A 24367-nucleotide genomic window follows, 5' to 3' on the forward strand; every position below is an offset into this window, starting at 1 on the left:
GAGACCAACCTGGCCAATATGGTGAAACCACATCTCTACTAAAAATATAAAAATTGGCCAGCCATGGTGGCACATGCCTGCATTCCCAGCTACTCGGGAGGCTGAGGCAGGAGAATCGCTTGAATCCAGGAAGTAGAGGCTGCAGTAAGCTGAGATCGTGCGATTGCACTCCAGCCAGGCATGGTGGTGTTGGTCCCAGCTACTTGGGAGGCCTAAGTCTAGGAGGTTGAGGTTTCAGTGAGCTGTGATTGCATCATTGCACTCCAGCCTGGGCAACAGGATAAGATCCTGTCTCAAAAAAAAAAAAAATTGATAACGAGGATTTACCAGAAAGATGTATGGAGACTATGTAATTATCACTAGTATTAACATCCACTTTTGATTCTCCCCTTTTTTCAAATTGATTTTATCTGCAGACAGGGTCTTATTCTCTTACCGCGGGCTGGAGTGCAGTGGTACGATCTCTGCTCACAGCAGCCTCAACTTCCTGGGCTCAAGTGATCCTCCCGTCTCAACCCCCCAAGTGTCTGGGACTACAGGCAGACATACCACTCCTGGCTAATTTTTGTGTTTTTTTGTGGAGACAGGGTTTTGCCATGTTGCCCAGGCTGGAAATTTCTTAATTTTTTAGAAACAGGGTCTTGCTCTGTCACCCCAGGCTGGTGTGAAGTTGGCCTGATCATTTGTCACTATAGCCTCTTGTGGGTCCAGGTCATCCTTCCTCCTCAGCCTTCTAAGTAGCTAGGACTACAGGCACATGCCACCAGGCCCAGCTGTTTTATGTTTCAATGTTTTTGTGGAGATGGATTCTCACTTTGTTGCCCAGGCTGATCTCAAATGCCTGGCCTCAAGAAATCCTCCTGCCTTGGTCTCCCAAGGTGCTGGGATTACAGGTGTGAGCCCCCATGCCCAACCTCACTGTTGAGGTTGACCAAATTAGCTATTAATAGGGCAGTTACCAAATGGTGGTTCTCTAAACTTCATCCCTCCTTCATTGATTGGTGAGTCAGTAGTCACTTTGTGGTAAGGAGGACTTCTCTCTGTGCTATTGATTTATTCAGGTATATCAGTGTGGATCGGGGGCTGGGGGGAGGTGTGCATTGTGCTATTGAGCAACTTGTAATCTGTCCCTGCTCTCGTTGATTTTGAGATCCAGATTGCCTCTGGCTAGGCCAGCAGGAGCCTGTAACTCAGGCCTGTTTCTGTGTCTCCCTCAGGACACCAGCCATGCCCTTTGCTTCCTATGGCCTCCACCACACTAGCCTCCTGAAGCGACACATCTCTCATCAGATGTCTGTGAATGCAGACCCCACCTCCCATGAGATCTGGAGGTCAGAAATTCTGCTCCAGGTGAGAGCTGAGCTGGTCTCACCTTCTGTTTCAAAAGAAACTGTTCAGCCAGGCAGGCGCAGTGGCTCACGCCTATAATCCCTAGCACTTTGGGAGGCTGAAGTGGGCAGATCACCTGAGGTCAGGAGTTTGAGACCAACCTGGCCAACATGGTGAAACCCCGTCTCTACTAAAAATACAAAAATTGGCCAGCCATGGTGGCGTGTGCCTGTAGTCCCAGCTACTCGGGAGGCTGAGGCAGGAGAATCGCTTGAACCCAGGAGGTGGAGACTATAGTAAGCTGAGATCGTGCCATTGCACTCCAGCCTGGGTGACCAAACTAGACTCCATCTCAAAAAAAAAAGGAAAAAAAGAAACTGTTTAGCCACCTTTTACTATGTGGGACAGAGTCCCAGAGATGGCCCCTCAGCCTGGGGCTGATTTTAAATTGTTGGTATTTTCCTGCTATGACTATTTAGAAAACATGAAAATAAATCTGCCCACCCTTCTAACTTATAATATGTCATTGATGGTGTTTTTCATCGCAGGATCCCCGTCCATGGAAGTTGTTCTGTTTTGCCTGTGGTGATATGGCTGTTGCAGAGTGTTTTGGTTTCCATCTCCCGTGTTGTTGGAGATGTTCCTGTGATTACCATTATGTGGATATTCAGCCCTGCCCCAGTAGCATTTTTATGACACTGAATGGTGAGGGGTCTGTGCAGCCTTCACAGGCCTTCCACTGATTCAGGGGATCCAAGTAGTAGGTGACAGATTTCCTTGTCTGCCCAAGCCTGTCAGGATGGTGTGGGCTGGCTCACTCACTGCGTGCTGGCCGACTCCCAGGTCCTGGCTGTGTCTTCTAGGCACACACCAGAGAGCTTCAGCAGGTGCTGCTTCTGACGCTGGATCCTGGGGCTGACTTGGTAGCCACAGCCTTGCTGTTGACAGCCTGGCATGTAGATAAGATAGGATTCTATCTTCCACCTTGTATATAACTCCTAGTATTTGGAGTGCTGCACTTTTTGAAGCCTCCACACCATTTCACAGCATCCTCGCAGAGTGGAATGGTAAGAACTGTTGCCCTGTTCATAGAGGGGACCGTGATGCCCAGATGACTCTTGGCTATATGGACTGTGGGCTGTGCTGGCCGTGAAGAGGGCAGGAGATTGTGACACAGGGCTTATAGGGCAGAACTGGAAGGTACTGCTGTTTCCTGGACCAAAACTTTTTTTTTTGAGTTGGAGTCTCCCTCTGTTGTCCAGGCTGGAGTGTGGTGGCACAATCTTGGCTCAGTGCAACCTCCACCTCTCAGGTTCAAGTGATTCTCCTGCCTTAGCCTCCCAAATAGCTAGGATTCCAGGTGCCCGCTGCCACGCTCAGCTAATTTTTGCATTTTTAGTAGAGATGGGGTTTCACCATGTCTTGAACTCCTGACCACAAGTGATCCATTTGCCTCAGCCTCCCAAAGTGTTGGGATTATAGGCGTGAGCCACCGTGCCCAGCCCTTTTTGTTTTTTTAATTAAGAAAAAATGTCAATTATAAGATACACATAACAAAATTTATTGTCTTAACCATTTCCAAGTGTACAGTCAGTAGTGTTAAATATATTCATGTTGTTGTGCATCGATCTCCAGAATGCTTTTCTTCTTGCAAAACTGAAACTGAACCGGCCCGGGCGCAGGGGCCTCACACCTCTAATCTTAGCATTTTGGGAGGTCAAGCAGGGAAGGATTGCTCGAGGCCAGGAGTTCAAGACCAGCCTGGCCAACATAGTGAGACCCTATCTCTTTTAATGAAAAACGAAGAAATCAAACCATTAAACAGTTCCCCACCCAGCACCTGACAGCCACTATTCTGCTTTCTGTTTCTATGGATTTGACTCCTAGATCTCATACCCAGAGTATTTGTAGCATATAGTACTTATTTGTGTGTGACGAGCATACTTCAGATGGACTGAAGATTAATCCATGTTATAGCATGTATCAGAATTTCCTTGCTTTTTAAGACTGAATAGTGTTCTATTGTGTGGATGTACCACATTGTGTTTATTTATTCATCTCTCAGTAGACACTTGAGTGGCTTCTTTTTTTTTTGGAGACCAAGTTTTGCTCTTGTTGCCCAGGCTGGAGTGCAGTGGCGTGATTTTGGCTTACCGCAACCTCTGCCTCCCAGGTTCAAGCGATTCTCCTGCCTCAGCCTCCCAAGTAGTTGAGCTGGAATTACAGGCATGCGCCACTACGCCCGGCTAATTTTGTATTTTTAGTAGAGACGAGGTTTCTCCATGTTGGGTCAGGCTGGTCTCGAACTCCTGACCTCAGGTGATCCACCTGCCTTGGCCTCCCAAAGTGTTGGGATTACAGGTGTGAGCCACTGTGCCCACCCCTTTTTGTTTTGTTTTTAACAGGTTCTAACTTTGTTGCCAGGCTAAAGTGCAGTGGTGCAATCTTGGCTCACTGCAGCCTCAAACTCCTGGGCTCAAGCAATCCTCCCACCTCAGACGCCCAAGTAGCTGGGACTATAGGTGTGATGCCCCAACACAGCCAGCTGATTTTTGTATTTTTTGTAGAGACAGATTTTCACTATCTTGGCCAGGCTGGTCTTGAACTCCTGGCCTCAGGTAATCCACCCACCTCGGCCTCCCAAAGTGCTAGGATGACAAGGCTGAGCCACTGTGCCTGTTGGTTGCCTTTTTACTCTATCAATAGTATCTTTTCATGCTCAAGAGTGCTGATTTTGATGAAGTCTGTCTATATTTTTCCTTTTGTTGCCTGTGCTTTGGGCGTCATACCTAATTAACCATTGCCAAATCTAGTGTTATGAAGTTTTCTCCCATGTTTTCTTCTGAGAGTTTATGGTTTTAGTTCTTGTCCTCAGGTCGCTTACCCATTTTGAGTTATATTTTGGCAATGGTGTGAAGGAAGGGCCTAGCTTCACGGTTCTGCATGTGGATATTCTGTGTTCCCAGCTCTGCTTGTTGGAGACACTGTCCTTTCCCCACTGAATAGTCTGGCACCATTGTTGAGAAAGGTTGACTAGCTAATGCTTTTTTGCAGGTTTTTGTTGAAATGTGGCTTCATCACTATTCCTTGGAGATGTATCAAAAAATGCAGTCCCCTCACGCCAAGGTAAGTTTCCACAGTTTTTCTTCCCACCTCCTGCTTCTGACCCTGCTCAACCTGCTGCTGCTTATCCTGCCTCTGAGTGAGTTTTCACAGACTGAATGGTGGGAAGCAGGAACCCACCACCCACTTGTCACTCAGAAGCCGAATAAGAAGTGGGCATTGTTCTCTAGTTCCTGGTGGCGGGCAGGGGGTGTTGCACCCTGACGTGTAGACACTTGAGGACTGGAGGTCTGGCCTCTCCAGGGCCCACCCTGTGCAGCTTCCTGAGCCCCCTCCCTGGCAGCAGGAACAGATGAGGTTGTGGTGCTCTTGCTCTGAGGGCGGGGGAGCTTCAGTGCCTCTGGGAGCCACGTTCTCGTCGGTCTCCTTGACCATCAGCAGTGCCTTTGTGCTTTCCCATGAAGGGGTGGCTTGGAGCCTCCTTTGCCTGCTCCCCCTACTCCCCTACCTCCTCCAGAGCATGAGCAAGCAGCCCTTCTCGTGGTGGGTGGCACCTGGTGTCCCCCTGCATACAGCCTGCTTGCCTCCTCTCCCTCCCTCTCTCCTCTCCCTGCTCTCTCTCCGGGCAACACGCTGCTTGCAGATGCCTGGAGGTGGCAGAGGCCCTGGGTCACTCTTGGCTGTTGCTGTTCCTGGAACTAGCACCACCCCTGGACTGGTCAGAGTGAGAAAGCAGCTAGGTGAACCTTAGATCTCCAGTCAGTCACCTCCATGGAGCAGCTTGACTCATGCCTGTCCGGGCCCTTGCCTGAGGTGGCATCAGCCACGCAGTCTGGTGCCCATTTTGTCTGTGCATCAGTATGCTTGGGAAACTTCGGCTTTGTCACTGACAGATTTATTGAGGGCTTCCTCCTGAATGTGGGTGATGGAGTTAAACTTCAGAGGAGCATCCTGTCACTTTTCCTCGGGTTCTGGCAAAGAGCTGTGGGTCTGCTTCTGCCACAGTCTCTACAGCCCGTTCCAGGGCCCCATGCTTTGCCATGTGAAGGCTCTCTCAGAGCATAGGGTCCCCCAAATCCTCACCCTCAGAATCACATGGGTGGAGAATGGGGAAAAGCTGAGGACCCCATCTTGGGCCTCCTGAGTCACAAAGAGCCTGCAGTCCCCTTCCTGCTTCCCGAGCAGACTTGCTGCATGTCCCTGGCTGGTGCCTGGGGGCCTGGTTATTCCCCAGGCCTGCTCCTCCCGTGGGGCTCTGGGTCCCTCACTCAGCACTAGTGCATGTGGTGTGGCGTGGCCTGGCAGGGGCAGAGGCCACCACACTGCATTGTGTTCCTGTTGCTCCTTCTGCCTTCTGAGGGAGTGGAAGCACACCTACGTTCAAGAGTCAGCCAGAAAGACTCTTTTGGGCTGTCACCTGTGAGGATTCTGTGTCCTCACAGACCAGAGGAAGGGCAGAGGGCTGTCCCTGTGGAGCGCAGGAGGTGCAGTTCCCTTCCTCCCCACATTCACTTCCTCTTGGCCAGACCTTGGGGTGGGTGGGCCCTGCTCAGAATACCTTGCAGTGGCCGGACCAAGTATGCAGGGATGCTCTACTCTTCGCCTCTTCCAGTTCAGGCAAAACACAAAACGCAAGAAAACTTGGTGGGTGGGAGCCAGAGAAAGGCAGCTGTGGAGGTCTGTGTCCCCCAAGGCTTCTTGCCACTTGCCCAGGCCTGTGCCACACGTACTGCTGTGCAGAAATCCCTGCCTGTCCCCACTAGCCCTTATTTTCAGATGCAGGAAGTGAGGCTCCTGGGGTCATCCTCCTCATCCTGGTTGAGTCCAGGATGTGTGCTTGCTCCCCAGCGGCCCTGTGGGCAGTAAGGATGGCCATGGCGCTGCAGGCCACTGTGTTCCTGCAGGCAAGGGCAGAGCCACACTGGGGAGCTGTGTGTCTGATTCCTCCCTGAGCCCCAGGTCTGGCACAGGGGAAGGCTGTGGAGGGCAACACCTCCCTGCCCTACTCCATCTCTCCCTGCTCTGCGTGTCATGGCGACTGGCGAGTGTTCTGATCTCTCCTTTGTGGAGCCCGGTGGGTGCGCTGCTTGGGCAGGAGGCATGCTGCTGGCGAGGCAAGATGTGCACCAGGCTGGCTCTGGCTGCACTGGGCTGAAGGGGTGCTTTGGCAGGCCATGGTGCCGCGGGGCAGTAGGTTGGAGGGTCGTGGCTAGGAACCAGCTCAGCCTCAGGTTCCTGCTGCCTCTGGGTGTGTGTGGCTGTGGCCAGATCCTCAGGGGCTCCCACCCTTGGGAACCCAGTGTATCTGGAGGGTGGGAGTTTCTGGTGTGGTAGGAGAGGCTGCCTCCAGGAGTCAGAGCTGATGTGCACACCACCTTAGCTGACCTCCGTACTGTGGGGGTGGAGGGCAGGGCCTGGTGGCCTGAGCCTGTGCTCCTCGTCTCTGCGACACCCGGCAAAAACTCTCCGCCCCCACAGCTCACAGAGACACACAGAGAGGACACACAGAGAGAGTTAGACACACAGAAAAAGAGAACATCTCATACAACAATGGGAAAAGTCTCAAAACAAAACACAAGAAAACACACACAACCACACGTGTCTCTTCTCGCCACAGACCCCCCCCCCGAAAACAAGCTGCGCGGGTTTCTCAGACCCCCAAGATCGAGACCTCGGGGGCGCGCACAACATCCCCCCGAGAGCCCCCGGCGCTTGGAGAGCGCTCGGGTGTGTGCACACACCACACAGAGTGTGGCCTCAGAGTCACTGGGGAGAATGGGTCCCATCTTGAAGGGCAGTGAGTTGGGCCCTTCCAATGAGCTAGAGAGGCCTTTAGGCCCCAGCAATATTGAGGGGCCCCCCAGGTGACCTGGAGGGTCCATCTGCCCGGGCCTCCAGAGCTGAGGAGAGTGTGGCCACAGCCCTGGCCTGGCTTCGCAGGGAGGTGTTGCGCTGCTGGGACTGCAATTGTTTGGATTGTCACTGACTGTGCTTTTGTTTTTGTTTTTTTCTCCTCACTCCTGGGCTTGTTCTCATTGTTTTCTTTCTCTCTCCGCTTCCCCCTCCCGTGTCTGGTCCTATCTCTCCCCTTCCCCACCCCCTCCTCTTGTCCTCTGCTCTTCTGCCTCTTCCGGCGTCTCTCTGTTCCTTGTCTCAGCTGGAGGTTCTGCACTACCGACTCAGTGTCTCCAGCGCCCTCTACAGTCCCGCCCAACGCATCCTCCAGGCCCTCCACGCCTACCAAGTACTGGCTCATTCGTTCCCTTCCCCCTGCCCAGAGTGCATGTCCATGCCTGGCAAAGCAAGGGGCCACCGGGGCCAGCCTCTGGTGACTCAGAGGCTAGTTCCAAGCAGAGCGAGGCCCCTGTGTCTGGGGGAGGCAGGAGTCAGCCTCCAGTCTGGCCTGGCCCCTTTCTTTGTAGTCTAGCTTGGTTGGGGGTGGGGATGGATGGTGGCTGTGTGGCAGAACAAGGCATGTGGTCCTGGCTGTCTAGGCTCTCAGCCAGTGGAGGTGTCACAAGCTCTCCGGTGTTGGAGGCCCCGTGCTTGGCCCTGGTTTGAAAAACTGGAGTCCTCAGGCCTCAGCAGTGGCCTGGTTCACTGCACTCTGCAGGGTCTGGTGCTCAGGAAGGAGCTGAAGATGCAGAGGCCTGGGACTTATGGGTGGTGTGGGTTCCGCCTTGTTTAGAACTGTCACCCAGCCTGGACGTGCTGTGACCCAGAGCCTGTGTGTGAGGCAGGGGGGTGGGAAGGACCTAGGGCTTGACCCTATAGCCCACAGAAGCTGTCCGTCCTTGACAGCCCAGTCAGGACCCGGCCGTCACCTGGGGAGCCCTGGCCACTCATGCACACCTCCAGAGGCGGATTAGAGTGGGTGGTGACCTCATAGAGGTTGTAGCTGCCTAGGCAGAAATGACACGTGTGTGGATGGATTTGAGGTCAGTGAAGCAGAGTTCAGACTTGTAGGGGACTTCAGGGATGACAGTGGAATCTGTGAGTCAGGAGAGACAGGCTGTGCTCACAGCCAGTGATCTGTCCCGTTCACCTGGGAAGGAGCACGCATGACTGAACAGGAATTAGAGCACAAGACGAGAAAACGTGTTGGCCCCTGAGCGCCCTTGGGCTGGGATGGCGGCCACAGCACACGGGGGCACCTCATACCACAGGAGCCGCTCCAGAGGAGAGGAGGGACCTGAGAGGGCTTGGGCCAGGGAGGGAGGACAGTGTCCAGAAAGCATCTGGTAAACCCCATGGTGGGAGGGGTGACCAGCGAGACCTAGGTGGGGTGAGCTGAGGTGCTGTGAGTCTCAGCCCAGTGGGAAATGTGGGTCTTTGGGGAACACATCCTTAAGAAGCAAGCAGGTGTGACTGTGGCCCGGGACGCCATGTGGGAACATGGCCCAGGAGGGGTGCCGAGCTGAGGGAGGAGTTTGGCTCAGCACACCTGTGGGAAAATAGCCTGAGAGGGTTCCAGGTGACTGCCGGGGGCAGGGACGGACAGTGGGCCCTCCGACCCTTCGGAAGGACCAGGTGAGGTGGGGCAAGTGCACCAGCAGGGGAAGGCAGGTTTCCAGTTCCCATGTGGAGGTGGTCCCCTCCCCTGAGCCACAGGGAGGATGTTAGGGCTCAGGATCCTAGGCCAGGGTTGGAGGGAGGGCCTGGGCTGAGATTGGAGGAGGAGAAAGACCCTGGTCTAACTCCCACCCCACTGGTGCCTTCTATTGGGCAGTATAGGTACAGGTATTATGTCTCATACTTTTCTCCTTCCGTCTTTTCTTTTTTTTCTTTTTGAGACGGAGTCTCGCTCTGTTGCCCACGCTGGAGTGCAGTGGCATGGTCTCGGCTCACTGCAATCTCCACCTCCCAGATTCAAGTGATTCTCCTGCCCCAGCCTCTTGAGTAGCTGGGATGACAGGCACGTGCCACCCACCCGGCTAATTTTTGTATTTTTAGTAGAGACATAGTTTTACCGTGTTGGCCAGGCTGGTCTCAAACTCCTGACCTCAAGTAATCCGCCTGCCTTGGCCCCCCAAAGTGTTGGGATTACAGGCGTGAGTCACCAAACCCGGCCCTTTCTTCCAAAACAATGCAGATTCATTGCCCAAAGACTTAACGGTACAGATAGATAGAAGAAAATAGCCAGCCACGATGGCTCACGCTTATAATCCCAGCACTTTGGGAGGTTGAGGCAGGCGCATTGCTTGAACTCAGGAGTTTGAGACCAGCCTGGGCAACATGGCGAGACCCCTGTCTCTACAAAGAAATACAAAAATTAGCCTGGTGTGGTGGTGTGTGCCTGTGTTCCCAGCTACCTGGGAGGCTGAGGTGGGAGGATCCCTTGAGCCCTGGAGGCAGAGGCTACAGTGAGCCGAGATCACGACACTACACTCCAGCATGGGTGACAGAGTGAGACCCTGTCTCAAAAAAAGAAGAAAATGCCTCCCACCCTGTAGCTCCATCTTCAGACTCAGCCACTGATCTCTGGGGCGTGTCACCTGGACCTGTGGGGACAGTTTTCTAACAGGGAGACTTGAGTGGGCAGCGATACGGGCAGTGGCCCGTGCGGGGTCTGCAGCATCCCAGGATATACCCGAAGCGTGGGCCCTGCACCAGCCTCAGCAGCACAGATGTATGAAGGCCCAAAGGGCTGGGGGACAAGCGTGGAGAGGCGAGCATGTCCACTCAGACTCAGGGCCCTGCCCTCAGCACCCTAACTCCCCTGCCCTCGTCAACTCTTGATGCTCCTACCTGCCCTCCCAATGCTAAGCAACCGGAGGAAGCCCATGGCCACCAAAAAGGCTTTCCTCTCCAGCTAGATCTCCAGGATCCTGCTTGTATGTTACACATCAAAGTTTGGCCTAGGCTGGGCACAGTGGCTCATGCCTGTAATCCCAGCACTTTGGGAGACCTGAGGTCTGGCCAACATGGTGAAATCCCATCTCTACTAAAAGTAAAAATTAGCTGGGCATGGTGGCACACGCTTGTAGTCCCAGCTACTCGGGGGGGCTGAGTCAGGAGATTCGCTTGAACCTGGATGCGGAAGTTTCAGTGAGCCGAGATAGTGCCGCTGTGCTCCAGCCTGGGCAACAGAGGGAGACCTTGTTTCAGGAAAAAAAAAAAAATTTGGCCTAATATCCCTGACTGTGCTTTTGTCTTGGGGTTTTCCTAACCACACGTCCCTGGGCAACAGAGGAAGTGACGCCCGGGCTTCTGCTGGGCTGAGTTCTCATCTGGCTGTGTCCAGGATGAGCAGGTGGAAGGATTTGGGGAGGAAAGCGAAGCCATGGAGTTTTTTTGAACAAGGTCTTACTCTGTCACCCAGGCTGGAGTGTAGTGGCACGATCCTAGCCCACTGCAGCCTCAAACCCCTGGGCTCAAATGATCCTCCCACCCTAGCCACCTGAGTCTTTAGGACTATAGGTGTGCACCACCACACCCAGCTAGCTTTTTAAAATTTTTCGTAGAGACCGGGTCTCCCTATGTCATCTAGGCTAATCTCTAACTTCTTAGTGATCTTTCTGCCTCCGCCTCCCAAAGTGCTGGAACTACAGGTCTGAGGCACCACACCTGGGTTCCATGTGCTTTCTGCATACACTTGGGAGGCTGGTGGGAGACCCTGGATCCAGAGCTTGGGGATGATGCTGGCTCTCTTCTGCCCTGAGGATCAAGACAGGCACCAGTGCCCAAGGGCACAGCCTGTGCCACCCACTGCAGGCTTGCAGCAGTGCAGAAGCAGGCCTGGGGGGCCTCTGCAGATGTGTCTATCTTAGTGAGGCCTCCCCAGGGTGGGCTGTGTGGGCGCTGGGCCAAGCACTTCCCTACCACAAGCTGGTCAGAGTTCAGACCAAGCAGTGTAAGGCACGTCCGCTGGGTGCCAGGCACAGTGGTGCCCCAGGGAGTGGCCCCACTCCCGGCCTGGCTCGTGCCTCCTGGCTCGTGCGGGGAAGCAGAGCAACCGGCTCAGGGTGGGATGTGGTCAGACCTGGAGGCCTAGTGCTGTGGGTGCTGCGCTCCTTCCCATGCCCTCACCCCTCCTTCTCCACCTAGGAGTCGTTCACGCCTACTGAGGAGCATGTGTTGGTGGTGCGCCTGCTGCTGAAGCACCTGCACGCCTTTGCCAACAGCCTGAAGCCAGAGCAGGCTTCACCCTCCGCCCACTCCCATGCCACCAGTCCCCTGGAGGAGTTCAAACGGTAGATGTCCCTTGTGGCTTCCCACCACTGCTGTCTCCCCCGCTTTCCCCTCCTAAGGTGTCGCCCACAGCAGCCTCTCCCCAGGGCATGGAGAGCAGGGTGAGGGGAGTCCCTTTCTGCTCACAGTGCACGTGAGGCCTCTCCAGGCCTAGGCAGGTGCCCTTTCTCCCCACCCAGTTGGCTCCTAGAGCCTCTCTCTCCAGACTGGCCAGAGAGGCCCCATTGTGCTTCCATCTCTTGCATCTCATCTTCTTCAACCCTGTCAGGAGAGGAGCTGGGGCAGCCCTGACTGCCAGGCCCATTAGGGCCAGCAGAGTGGGCTGTTTGTATGGGACTGAGGTGAGGTGTGTGCAGGAGCGGCACTGAGTTGGCCGCCTGCATGCTGTGTGTCCTTGGGATTTTCCCTAAACTCTCTGAACCTTGGTTTCTTCCTCTGAAGAATGGGGCTGAACCTCCCGGAGGTGCCCAGTGCTCTCCCCCAGCAGAGCCGACCCTCACTGATGGGAGCCGTGGGCTCACCTGTGAGCAGGGCGTCCTTACTGGGCAAGCAGCAGGTGACCCTCCCAATGCCCTGCAGGGCCGCTGTCCCGAGGTTCGTCCAGCAGAAACTCTACCTGTTCCTGCAGCATTGCTTTGGCCACTGGCCCCTGGATGCATCGTTCAGAGCTGTGAGTGTTGGCCTCGTCACACATGTGCCTGTGTCCTCTGTGTGCCCTGAGGTGGGAGGTCCTCTGGGGCAGATGAAGGAGGAGAGCAAGTGTTTTCACAGAGGCCTTGGCAAGGAGGGGATCTTGGCGGGCCACATTGTTCTTTCTGTTTGTTTCCAAATCCAACCCTCAGGAAAGCCCTGCCCTGTCCCACCTGTCTGCTGCAGGGCAGGTTCCTACCTTTGCCTGACCAGGGAGCACTGTGCCCCCTGGGCTGGGAAAAGGCCACCTATGACCCTGGCTTCTGGAGGGCCAGCCAGAGAGCCAAACCTCACAGGGCTGTGTACGTCTCTCCTGCACCCTCTGGGCGACGTGGGAAGAGCCAGTCCCACCCAGCTGCCGCCTGGCACCTGGGCTTCAGGCCACCAGAGGATTTGGCCCCCAGCCACTGAGCCCTCAGCACACACCTCCCCCACAGGTCCTAGAGTTGTGGCTGAGCTACCTGCAGCCATGGCGGTATGCGCCTGACAAGCAGGCTCCGGGCAGCGACTCCCAGCCCCGGTGTGTGTCGGAGAAATGGTGAGTCTCAGCCCCTCTCACAGACATGCACGGGCTCCCCCAGGTGAATATTGCTCCAGTGGGTGGAGGCCAGGCCAGAGACCTGTGCTGGGGTCAGCCTGGCCCTGGCCCCCATGGCCACCTGCAGTCCTCTCCCAGCCCCTGCCGAGTGGAGCACAGACCAGCCCTTCCTGGACTCAACTTTGCCAGGCCCTAGAATTGGTTTCTCATGGAAGCGGTGGGTGACCCATCCTGCCCTGTCCCCTCTTCCTTCTGTCCCAGATGAGTGTTCAGCCATCCCCAAACTATCCCTTGACGCTCATCAGCACAGAGCAGAGCAGTGGTGATCAAGCAGGGAATGAGGGAGGCCGCCTTCCCCTCATCCCCTGCTTGATTCTTACAGCAGACCCCCAGGCTTCTGTGGCACCTCACATGGCCACTGACCCCTCCCCTCACCCACGGCCTTCCCCTTTGGACCCTCTGGGGGATCCTCCCTCAGCCCCCTCAGGCTTTGGGCCGGCCTCTGCCATGGTGGACTCCGTTCACTTGGAAAGGGGACTCAGCCTTGCTAAGGATGTGGTGTCCTCAGAGGGCCTGGGTCTTACCGGCCTCTGTCCTGCCTTCCCTGCCTGCCCATGGCCCCTGAGTTGTCATCTGTGACAGCTTGTCACCTTGGCCAGGGAGAGTCTGAAAGCCCAAGGGTGAGCAAGGGCATTAGGGACATGGACCAGCACAGCCCCCGCCTCCAATTGGAAGACTGGCCCTGACCTGCCACCTCGGTCCCCAGGGCGCCCTTTGTCCAGGAGAACCTGCTGATGTACACCAAGTTGTTTGTGGGCTTCCTGAACCGCGCACTCCGCACAGACCTGGTCAGCCCCAAGCATGCGCTCATGGTGTTCCGAGTGGCCAAAGTCTTTGCCCAGCCCAACCTGGCTGAGATGATTCAGAAAGGTAAGTGGTCAGCCTGGGCCAGCCGGGTAAACGTCGACCAAGCCAGACCAGGGCCAGGCCCTTAGCTGGAGGCGACCGGTCTTTAAGAGGGACCCACACGCCCAGAGTTGGCCCTAGCAAAGGGTGCTGTGGAAACTCCTGGGGCACATCTGTATGGTGAAGTCTGAAACCGGCTGCATCCTGCCTGCCCTGCAGCCACCAGGCACTGGCGGGGAGGATGGCAGGTGTGCCCACAGAGGGGGACTGCACGGTCCAAGCTGCGGCCCTGTGGCCCCGCCGTTCTCCCTGGCGACTCGTGGTGGCCGCTTGAGGAGGTAAGCCTGGACTCTGCCGTGCATTCATCCTGGCTGGGTTGGGCGTTGGTTTCTGTTCCTCCTGCTGTTGTTTACCTCCTGCAGACACTGTTGGGGGGTCTGTGAGCCATCAGCTCCCTCACCTGCCCTCCTCAGCCACCTACTGTGTGGGAGATGCTGCCAGGCAGGGCCTCAGGAGGACACCCCTGGGTCACGGCTCCCCAGACACCTCGGAGGCACCCCAGAATTCTAAGTCGGGTACTCTGCCCCCAGGAAGTGGGTGCCAGGTTTGACCGTCTCCTGCCTTCTAGGTGAGCAGCTATTCCTGGAGCCAGAGCTGGTCATCCGCCACCGCCAGCACCGACTCTTCACGGCCCCCATCTTCACTGGGAGCTTCCTGTCACCCTGGCCACCCGCAGTCACTGATGCCTCCTTCAAGGTGAAGAATCACGTCTACAGCCTGGAGGGCCAGGACTGCAAGTACACCCCGATGTTTGGGCCCGAAGCCCGCACCCTGGTGAGTGGGCCGGCGGTGCCTATCCTCAGGGCCCCTGGAGCCATGTGGCTGAGCAGAGCCGGGGAAGTGCTGTGATCCGGCAGGAAGGAGGGAGGCTGGGTGTCGATTTATCGCCGTATCTCCTTCCCCCGTTTTAGTAAAGTCTCATTTTTTCCTGATAACGAAGGCAGTGTTTGTTGGGAAATTTCAAATTTAGATGATCATCCTTTAGTCTTTAAAAGTCCTCCGGTGGAAGCTGCTCCTCCCGACGCTCAGCAGTCTGGCTGTGCATTGCTCTTGGGGCCCCTGGCCAGCCTGCCTGGGTGGCAGCACAGGCCTGTCCTACTGGTGACCTGGTGACCTGCCCGCACCTCCCTTGCAGGTCCTACGCCTCGCTCAGCTCATCACACAGGCCAAACACACAGCCAAGTCCATCTCAGACCAGTGTGCGGAGAGCCCGGCTGGCCACTCCTTCCTCTCATGGCTGGGCTTTAGCTCCATGGACACCAGCGGCTCCTACCCAGCCAACGACCTGGACGAGATGGGGCAAGACAGCGTCCGGAAGACAGATGAATATCTAGAGAAGGCCCTGGAGTACCTGCGCCAGATATTCCGGGTACGACCTATGGGACCTGCCCCACGGCCATCAGGGTCCCCTTCCCCGAAAGATCCACTCCACCCAGCCTGTGCTCAGCCACGTACCAGTCCCAGGCCCCACACATACGGACCCAGTGTTGTGGGAGGCAGGTCCACACCTCGAGCGTCATATCTGGGTCCCCTTGTTGGCGCTGCTGTAGGCTGGTGGGGTGAAGACTGGTCCCCTTCCTTCATCTTGACGCTGAGGGCAGAGGCACTTCTCTCTGGCAGCTCAGCGAAGCACAGCTCAGGCAGTTCACGCTTGCCTTGGACACCACCCAGGATGAGAATGGAAAAAAGCAGCTCCCCGACTGCATTGTGGGTGAGGACGGACTCATCCTCACGCCCCTGGGGCGGTACCAGGTGAGAGGCCCGTGTCTCAGAGGAGCATGGGCTGGGCCCTGCGCCATCCCTACCTCCCTCCTCCCTCGTGAGCAGAGGCCATCAGGCTCCTCTGAGTTGTATGTGGGGCTCTGTTTTCTGACCCGTCCCTATGGCCTGGCTTTCTAGATCATCAATGGGCTGCGAAGGTTTGAAATTGAGTACCAGGGGGACCCAGAGCTACAGCCCATCCGCAGCTATGAGATCGCCAGCTTGGTCCGCACGCTCTTCAGGCTGTCGTCTGCCATCAACCGCAGAGTGAGTGGGCAGGAAGACCGGCCTGGCCTCTTCAGAGAGGGTTCTGGATGCTCCTGCCCCGGATGCAGTCCCGGGGTGGCTGGTGGGGGTGGGGCACTGCTGTCCTGAGGCCTGTGGTGCCACCACCCCACACCCCCATGCCTCTGTCTGTGCTTCAGTTTGCAGGACAGATGGCGGCTCTGTGTTCCCGGGACGACTTCCTCGGCAGCTTCTGTCGCTACCACCTCACAGAACCCGGGCTGGCTAGCAGGCACCTGCTGAGCCCTGTGGTGTGGAGGCTGGTGGCCGGCCACACCCGTGGCCCCAGGCTCAGCCTGCGCTTCCTGGGCAGTTACCGGACGCTGGTCTCGCTGCTGCTGACCTTCTTCGTGGCCTCTCTGTTCTGTGTCAGGCCCCTCCCATGCACACTGCTGCTCACCCTGGGCTACGTCCTCTACGCCTCTGCCATGACCCTGCTGACCGAGCGGGGGAAGCTGCACCAGCCGTAAGGGTGTCAGCTGCCTTCAGAGCAGGCTGGGGGGATTTGCCACGCAGCCCCACCCTTGGGCCTGAGAGGACCTGGGAAGCCCCTCCAGGAGGGAACACCGTCATCCTTGGGCTTCTAGAGCAGGGTTCCTGCAGCCGCAGAGGCATCTGGAGGAAATGCAACCAAGAAGGGAAGGCAGGCGGGGCCCAGCAAAGGAGTGGCTACCAGGGCTCAACAACCATGCTCTGTGACAGCGCAGAGCTCAGCGCCGGCCCCTCCCTCCCTCTGCCAAGGACTCATGGCCCAGCCAGCTCTCGGGGCCTTTTTCCAGCGCCCATTTGGGTACTCTGCCGCACTAAGCTTGTGAACCAGCCTGCCAACAGCCGCCTGGCCTGGCCTCCCAACTGGCTGGCCTTGAGGTGGGCAGAGCGGGTTGTGGTGCCTCCTCTCCCTGTGTGGGACCAGGACGGTGGCTCAGCCTCCACTCCAGGGAAGAATCAAAGTTTCTAGAGTCGTGAGAAAACTATTGAGAGTGGCTGTCCTCTGATTCTTCACTGTGAGGGACATTCTTCATGTTCTCCCAGCTATTCCAAGACTGGGCCGTAGAATTCCATGTGTCAGGAGCCTAAGACCCGCCCAGAGCCCAGGTGCTTCACCACAGACCCCAAGCCATCGAGCACATCGCCCAGAGCAGTGGCCAACATCATGGATCCCTGTGCCTTGTCACAGATGGGTGCTGGTCCTCAGGTGTTGCAGACACTGCTGGGTCCATGGGGTCGGATTTTGCCAGTTTCTGCTCTGCAGCCAAAGATGATCAGAAGCACTGTCGCTTCACTAACATCAAGTGCTCAAAGCCATGGCAACTGTTTGATGGTACTTAAGTATTGAAAATGGATAACAACTGCAGATTCTCTGACAGAAACCAGCACGGGGTCTTCACCTTCCTTCACCCCACAGATGACACACCAGGGACAACAGCATCTCAGTGGTGATTTCCAAACCAAGCCTTTGTTTTTGGTGTGGGGGTTTAGGGGTTTGCTTTAATGTTTTTCAAATTGTAAATGTTGGGCGTTGTATTTTGATGTAAACAGAATAATGGCATTTTAGGGCCTGTGACCATGGATCTGAATAAACCTGTCCTTGCTTCTGAGTCTTCTGGCACCTGGTCTCAGTCTCCAGGAGGTTCACCTGTACAGAGTCCCTGAGCACACAGGGGCTGCAGGAACAACTGCTGGGCACCCTGTCGGCCCCTCCCTGCAGTGTCCACAGGCCTGGGCCTCTGGCTTCCTATTCTCTCGTCTCTCAGAGGCACAGTAGACTTTGCCCCATCTTTACAAAAGATGCAAAATGTTAGGCATGGTGGCTCACATGTGTGGTCCCAGCTACTTGGGACACTGAGTTTGGAGGATCGTCAGGACCCAGGAGGTCAAGGCTGCAGTGAGCCTTCATCACGCCACTATACTGCAGCCTGGGTGACAGAGTGAGACCCTGTTCTCAAAAGCGGACCTCCAGGAATGTGTGCTGCCATGTCTGTGGCTTCCAGAAGCTCCAAGGATTGCGGGAGTTGCTGGGGGCCGAACTGTCTAGCCAGGAGCGGGGGTGCGGACAAAAACATTGAGAACCAAGAACAGCAAAGGTGAGTGAGGGGGCAGGGTTTTGGTGGCTGGGACCTGGACAGTGATGGCCACAAAGCCAGCTGGTGCTCAGTGGCTCCTGCCTGGGGAGCGAGGATGGCAGCAGGCAACTAGGTTCCAGCCACTTACAGGTGGGGGGTAGGGACCTCGCCAATAAATTGGGATTTAAATTGCCAAGAGCTTTCACTCTAGAGAAAATGCTGGGACGAGAGCAGAAGCAAAATGCAGTTGGGGGGCCCAGCCAGGAGGCACTTGTGGGGGACTTCCAGGGAAGGCCTGTAGTTGGAGCATTTTGGGAAGCAGTTCTATCTGGGGCACAAGGAGGAGGGAGGCCAGGCTGAAGGCAGGAGCACCTGCACGTTCTCGTCTCCACCCCTGAATGCCTCCAGAGTGGTCTGCCCTAACTGCCACCGCCGCCGCCTCAGCTCCTAGGACACCCTTGACTTTTGCCATTGGGTCCCACTCCCCTGCTAACAGGCCAAATCCAGATGCTTCTCTGACCAAGTGGCCCTGACAGCACAGCTTCAGGCTGTACTGATATCACCCCTGCCCCCTGCACCTCCGCATTGTCCTTGCCCCGAGGCAGTGCTGTTCCCTGGAGCCCATTCATGGCCCACTCCCTTCCACGACCAACACATTATACCTCTAGGATATACCAGCGCCCCTGTGATCTGAGGTAAGTCAGATTGTGATTGTGCAAGCAACTCACAAGCAGAGGCCCTGTGCAGTCAGGAGAAATCTATACCTTTCCCCTTGGACATCCAAGAGCAAGTTAGATCCCCTAAAGGCCAGCTCTCACCAATAACCCTGACATTTCCAATACAGATGAGAGAGAACTTTTTTTTTTTTTTTTAAACTGAGACAGTGTCTCCCTCTGTCACCCAGGCTGGAGTGCGGTGGCGCGATCTCGGCTCACTACAAGCTCCGCCTCCCGGGTTCACGCCATTCTGCCTCAGCCTCCCCAGTAGCTGGGACTATAGGTGCCCGCCACCTTGCCCGGCTAATTTTTTGTATTTTTAGTAGAGATGGGCTTTCACCGTGTTAGCCAGGATGGTCTCGATCTCCTGACCTCGTGATCCACTCGCCTCGGCCTCCCAAAGTGCTGGGATTACAGGCGTGAGCCACCGCGCCCCCCCAAGAACTCTTTTCTTGCTATATTGCCCAGGCTGGAGTGCACCACACCATCACGGCTCACTGCAGCCCGTAACTCCTGGGCTTATGCAGTCCTTCCGCCTCAGCATGCCAAGTAGCCAGGACTACAGGCATGCGCCACCACACCCTGCTAATTTTTAAATTTTTCTGTAGAGATGGGGTCTCACTGTTGCCAGGCTGGTCTTGAACTCCTGGGCTCAAGTGATCGACCGCCTCTGCATCCTGAAGTGCTGGGGTTACAGGTGCGAGCCACCACACTGGAGAGAGGACTCTTATGTAGCCTTCACTGTAAAAACTAAGCTAGCTTCCCCTGACTCCCCAAACCAGAATTCCTAACATAATTTTCTCAGGTCACAAGGTGCCAAAACATATCAAATTATTTCCCAGTCAAGAATTCCTACTTTTGGCCATGTGCAGTGGCTCACGCCTGTAATCCCAGCACTTTAGGAGGCTGAGGCAGGAAGATCACTTGACGTCAGGAGTTCGAGACCAGCCTGGCCAACATGGTGAAATCCCATCTCTACTAAAAATACAAAAATTAGCTAGTGTGGCGCATACCTCTAATCTCAGTTACTTGGGAGGCTGAGGCGGGAAATCGCTTGAATCTGGGATGCAGAGGTTGCAGTAAGCCGAGATTGCACCACTGTACTCCAGCCTGGGTGACAGAGACTCCTTCTAAAAAATAAATAAAAATAAGCTGGTGCCAGGGAGAGGCCATTTCCTGATGGGCCACACCTTTTTCACTAAAGTGTTAATTGAATGCAGATTCCAGGGAGAAGCAACTTCCCAGGCATGTGCATTAAGAGACAAAGTGGAGTATGACCTTCTGGGGGCACCCCACCCAAAACCCTCAGATGGCATGCATACAGTTTCCTAAACACACTGCGAGTGCTAACCTCCCAAGGGTAAGGAGGGCACTATACATATGGACAGCCCACCCTAAGGGAAGGATCATGGGAAAGGGGCCAGTCTAGAAGGTCCTAGGATCAAGACCTTCATGTGCCCACTTAGGTCTCTTCCAAGCGTACTTTCCTTTCTTTGCTGTTTTAAAGCCTTTTAAAATACACTTCCACTCCTGCTCTGAAACTTGCTTCGGTCTCTTTTTCTGTCTTACGCCCCTCAGTCGAATTCCTTCTTCTGAGGAGCCAAGAACTGTCGTTGCTGAAGACCCATCGGATTCACTGCCAGTAACTTGGACACCTTCCACTGCTAACACTATTAACTCGAACCCCTTCCACTGCTAACACAGTAACACTTGGTTACTGTGTTTATTTGGAGAGTAAGTAGGGTTTAAGGAGATGTGTATGGGTGCCAGGTTGACAAGGGGTGGACTTGTGATGGTTAATTCTGTATGTCAACTTGTCTGGGCCACTGGATGCACACATATCTGGTTACACAGTATTTCCTGGCAGGTCTGGAAGGGTGTTTTCAGAAGAAATTAGCATCTAAGTTGGTGGTGCAAGCAGCCATGCGTGCATTTCTGGAGCAGCTTCCCTATAGCTTGCAGGAACCAGAGCGGGCAATAAGAGTCCCATCCTCCAAATCCTGGGGATCTGTGCTCTGATTGATGATGGTTGCTGTTGATTGTGAAAATGCAGACAAAGAGGCAGGCAACCACTGCTGCAATCTCCACGGCTATGTTTGCAACCTCCCTCCTCAACCCTCACCCCCTTCCTGGGGACACACCTTCCAGGAGGTTTTTATGGATCAGCACCTCCTCCTGCCTTCATTTTTCTTTTCTCCTTTGGAACCAGATGTTTAGGACTAGGACATTCAAAAGCAACCATACACCAGGCACAGTGGCTCATACCTGTAATTTCAACACTTTGGGAGGCTGAGGCAGGAAGACTGCCTCAGCCCAGGAGTTTGAGACCAGTTTGGGCAACATAGCAAGACAAAAAAAAAAAAAAATTAGCCAGGCATGGTGGTGTGTGCCTGTAATCCAGTTACTAGGGAAGCTGAGGCAGGAGGATGGCTTGAGTCCAGGAGTTCCAGGCTGCAAGTAAGCTATAATCGTGCCACTGCACTCCTGCCTGAATGATTTTCTCTCCACTCAGGAGATCCTCCCTCCCAGCAATAATATTGCTGCCATTCATTCCACTATCAATAAGCCATAATTACTGAATACATGTTGCTATAATTATTTTGAACACCCTGTCATCTGTTAAAAATAAGAACAATACAAGATTATGTTTTATCTTCATTTCTTTCTTCTCTAATGCACTTCCCTTTCTTTAGATCCAAATTTCCTATATCATTTTCCTTCTTTTTTTGAGACAGGGTCTCTCTGTTGCCCAAGCTGGAGTGCAGTGGTGCAATCATGGCTCACTGCAGTCTCAGCCTTCTGAGTAGCTGGGACTGCAGGCGTGCACCACCATGCAGGCAAAGTTTTTAGTTTTTTGTGGAGACAGGGTCTGGCTATATTGCCCAGGCTGGTCTCCAACTCTCAGGCTCAAGAGATCCTTCTGCTTTGGCCTCTCAAAGTGCTGGGATTACAGGCATGAGCCATGCACCTGACTTCATTTCTGTTGTGTTTTTGACTTCTTACATTTTCTTTTTGTTTATTGAGACAGAGTCTCACTCTGTTGTTTGGGATGGAGTGTAGTGGCAGGATCTCAGCTTGCTTCACCTCCTGGGTTCAAGTAATTCTTTGGCCTCAGCCTCCTGAGTAGCTGGGATTACAGACATGCACCACCATGCCTGGCTAATTTGTTTTTTTTTTTTTTTTAAATGGGAGTCTCGCTCTGTCGCCCAGGCTGGAGTGCAGTGGCACGATCTTGGCTCACTGCAAGCTCTGCCTCCCGGGTTCATGCCATTCTCCTGCCTCAGTTTCCCAAGTAACTGGGACTACATGCACCCACCACCATGCCCTGCCAATTTTTTGTATTTTTAGTAGAGACTGGGTTTCACCATGTTAGCCAGGATGGTCTCGATCTCCTGACTTTGTGATGCGCCCGCCTCAGCCTCCCAATAATTTTTGTATTTTTAGTAGAGATGGGTTTTCACCATGTTGCCCAGGCTGGTCTTGAACTCCTGACCTCAAGTGAGTTGCCCACCTTGGCCTCCCAAAGTGTTGGGATTAGAGGTGTGAGCCACTGCGCCCGGCCAACTTCATGCATTTTCTTTCTTTTATTTTCTTTTCTTGAGATGGAGTCTTACTCTGTTGCGCAGGCTTGAGGGCAGTGGCATGATCTCGGCTCACTGCAACCTTCACCTCCTGGGTTCAAGTGATCCTCCCACCTCAGCCTCCCAAGTAGCTGGAATTACAGGTGCATGCCACCACACTAGCTAATTTTTGTATTTTTTAGTGGAGATGGGGTTTCACCGTGTTGGCCAGGCTGGTCTTGACCTCCTGACCTCAAATGATCTGCCCAACTTAGCCTCCCAAAGTGCTGGGATACAAACATGAGCCACCATACCTGGCCTTCACATTTTCTTTAGATTATTTCCTAGAGTGTCTACCTCTACTGTTCCCATCATCAGTCTGTAATCTCATGTTGTCTACTTTTTTCCATTAGAGCCCTTAGCATATTAATAATAGTTGTATTCCATTTCTTGGTCTGATAATTCCAACATCTCTGCCATATTTAAGTCTGAATCTGATGTTTGCTGTGTCTTCAAACTGTGTTTTTTGTTTTTTATTATGCCTTACAAGTTTTTGTTGAGGGCTGGTCGTGCTGAACCAGGAAGAGGTAAATGGACTTTCTGTGTGAAGTTTTATGTTGGTCTGGTTAGGGGTTGTGCCATGTGTGCTGTTTGTTAACTGTAGGTGTCAGAGGCTTAAATCTCTGGTGTTAGTTTTTGTCTCCCTGTTGTCTTTAGGGTTTCCTAGAGATTTCTCAAATAAGCTCTGAGATGAGCAGTTCTTTCACTTGTATCCCCTGTTATTATACAGGAGCCCTGTCGATGTGGCAGTAAGATGTGGGGAAGGGGAGCCAGAGCAGGCTGGGGTTAGGTTCTCTTCCTCCAGGTTTGTTAAAATCACGATTGGCCTGGCTGTGATTTTTTTTTTTTTCCAGGGCAGGCCTTGTTTAAAAAAAAAAAAAAGAAAAAGACGTATTTCTTTTTATTTTTATTACTTTTAAATTAATTTAATTAATTTATTTTGAGAGAGTCTCACCCTGCCGCCCAGGCCGCAGTGCAACGGCGCGATCTTGGCTCACTGTAACCTCTGCCTCCTGGGTTCAAGTGATTCTCCTGCCTCAGCCTCCTGAGTAGCGGGGATTACAGGCGTGAGCCACCGTGCCCAGCCTCTTATTTTTAGGCAGCATCTCACTCTGTCGCCTAGGCTGGAGTTCAGTGGTGCCATCATAGCACACTCCAGCCTCGACCTCCGGGGTTCCAGCAATCCTCCAGCCTCAGCCTCCTGAGTAGTTGAGACTACAGGGGCCAGCCACCATGCCCGGGTTTTTTTTTTTCTTTTAATTTTTATAGAGACGGGGTCTCACTTTCCATCCAGGCTGGAAAGGATGCCTGGATGCCTTTTATTATTATTATTTGTTTAATTTTTTTTTTTTTTGAGACGGAGTCTTGCTCTGTCGCCCAGGCTGGAGGGCAGTGGCCGGATCTCAGCTCACTGCAAGCTCCGTCTCCCGGGTTCACGCCATTCTCCTGCCTCAGCCTCCCGAGTAGCTGGGACTACAGGCGCCCGCCATCTCGCCCAGCTAGTTTTTTGTATTTTAGTAGAGACGGGGTTTCACCGTGTTCGCCAGGATGGTCTCGATCTCCTGACCTCGTGATCCGCCTGTCTCGGCCTCCCAAAGTGCTGGGATTACAGGCTTGAGCCACCGCACCCGGCCTATTATTTGTTTAATTTTTTTTAGACAGAGTCTCACTCTGCTTCCAGGTTGGAGGGCTGCGCACCGATCTCGGCTCACTGCACCCTCTGTCTCCCGGGGCAAGCGATTCTCCTGCCCCAGCCTCCCGAGTAGCTGGGATTGCTGGCGCCGCCACCACGCCCGGCTAAATTTTGTATTTTTAGTAGAGTCGGGGTTTCGCCATGTTGGTCAGGCTGGTCACGAACTCCTGACCTCAAGTGATCCGTCCGCCTCGGCCTCCCCAAGTTCGGGGGTTACAGGCGTGCGCCCCCGCGCCTGGCCCTGGACGCCTTGGAGGTCTCTCCTCGCCCAGGAGGAGCAGCCACAGGCCCGGCCCCGCCAACCGCCTCGGCCTCCGTTGCTCGTTTCCATGGTGAAGGGCGCCAGGCTGGGGCTTCCCGGCCACCAAGCCGGGGTGCAGCGGCCGCGGGAAGGTTCCTGGCGATGGCGAGATGAGCGTCGCGGGGGTGGTGGCTGGGACGCGCCCCCCCAG

The 24367-nt window shown here is 54.6% G+C and overlaps 2 protein-coding genes across 2 annotated transcripts in view; both read left to right on the forward strand.

The window, feature by feature from the left end:
* LOC105500877 (sphingomyelin phosphodiesterase 4-like) overlaps positions 1-17414 on the forward strand; it is a 32970-nt gene extending 15556 nt beyond the window's left edge. Inside the window, 12 exon segments of the mRNA XM_011926556.1 lie at positions 1218-1350; positions 4384-4455; positions 7550-7636; positions 11440-11585; positions 12163-12253; positions 12711-12811; positions 13578-13741; positions 14346-14551; positions 14913-15146; positions 15398-15529; positions 15677-15805; positions 15964-17414. Coding sequence (XP_011781946.1) covers positions 1218-1350; positions 4384-4455; positions 7550-7636; positions 11440-11585; positions 12163-12253; positions 12711-12811; positions 13578-13741; positions 14346-14551; positions 14913-15146; positions 15398-15529; positions 15677-15805; positions 15964-16293 — 1825 coding nt within the window. The 3' untranslated portion in view covers positions 16294-17414.
* The window catches only part of CCDC74A (coiled-coil domain containing 74A), a 13426-nt gene continuing 5570 nt past the window's right edge, over positions 16512-24367 (forward strand). The window contains exons 1-3 of the mRNA XM_011926557.1: positions 16512-16690; positions 17815-17907; positions 18555-18581. Of these exons, the coding sequence (XP_011781947.1) occupies positions 16512-16690; positions 17815-17907; positions 18555-18581 (299 nt within the window). The remainder of the gene's footprint in view (positions 16691-17814; positions 17908-18554; positions 18582-24367) is intronic.

This window comes from Colobus angolensis, unplaced genomic scaffold (assembly GCF_000951035.1).
Source record: "Colobus angolensis palliatus isolate OR3802 unplaced genomic scaffold, Cang.pa_1.0 Scaffold698, whole genome shotgun sequence".
In the NCBI taxonomy this organism is placed as follows: Eukaryota; Metazoa; Chordata; class Mammalia; order Primates; family Cercopithecidae; genus Colobus; species Colobus angolensis.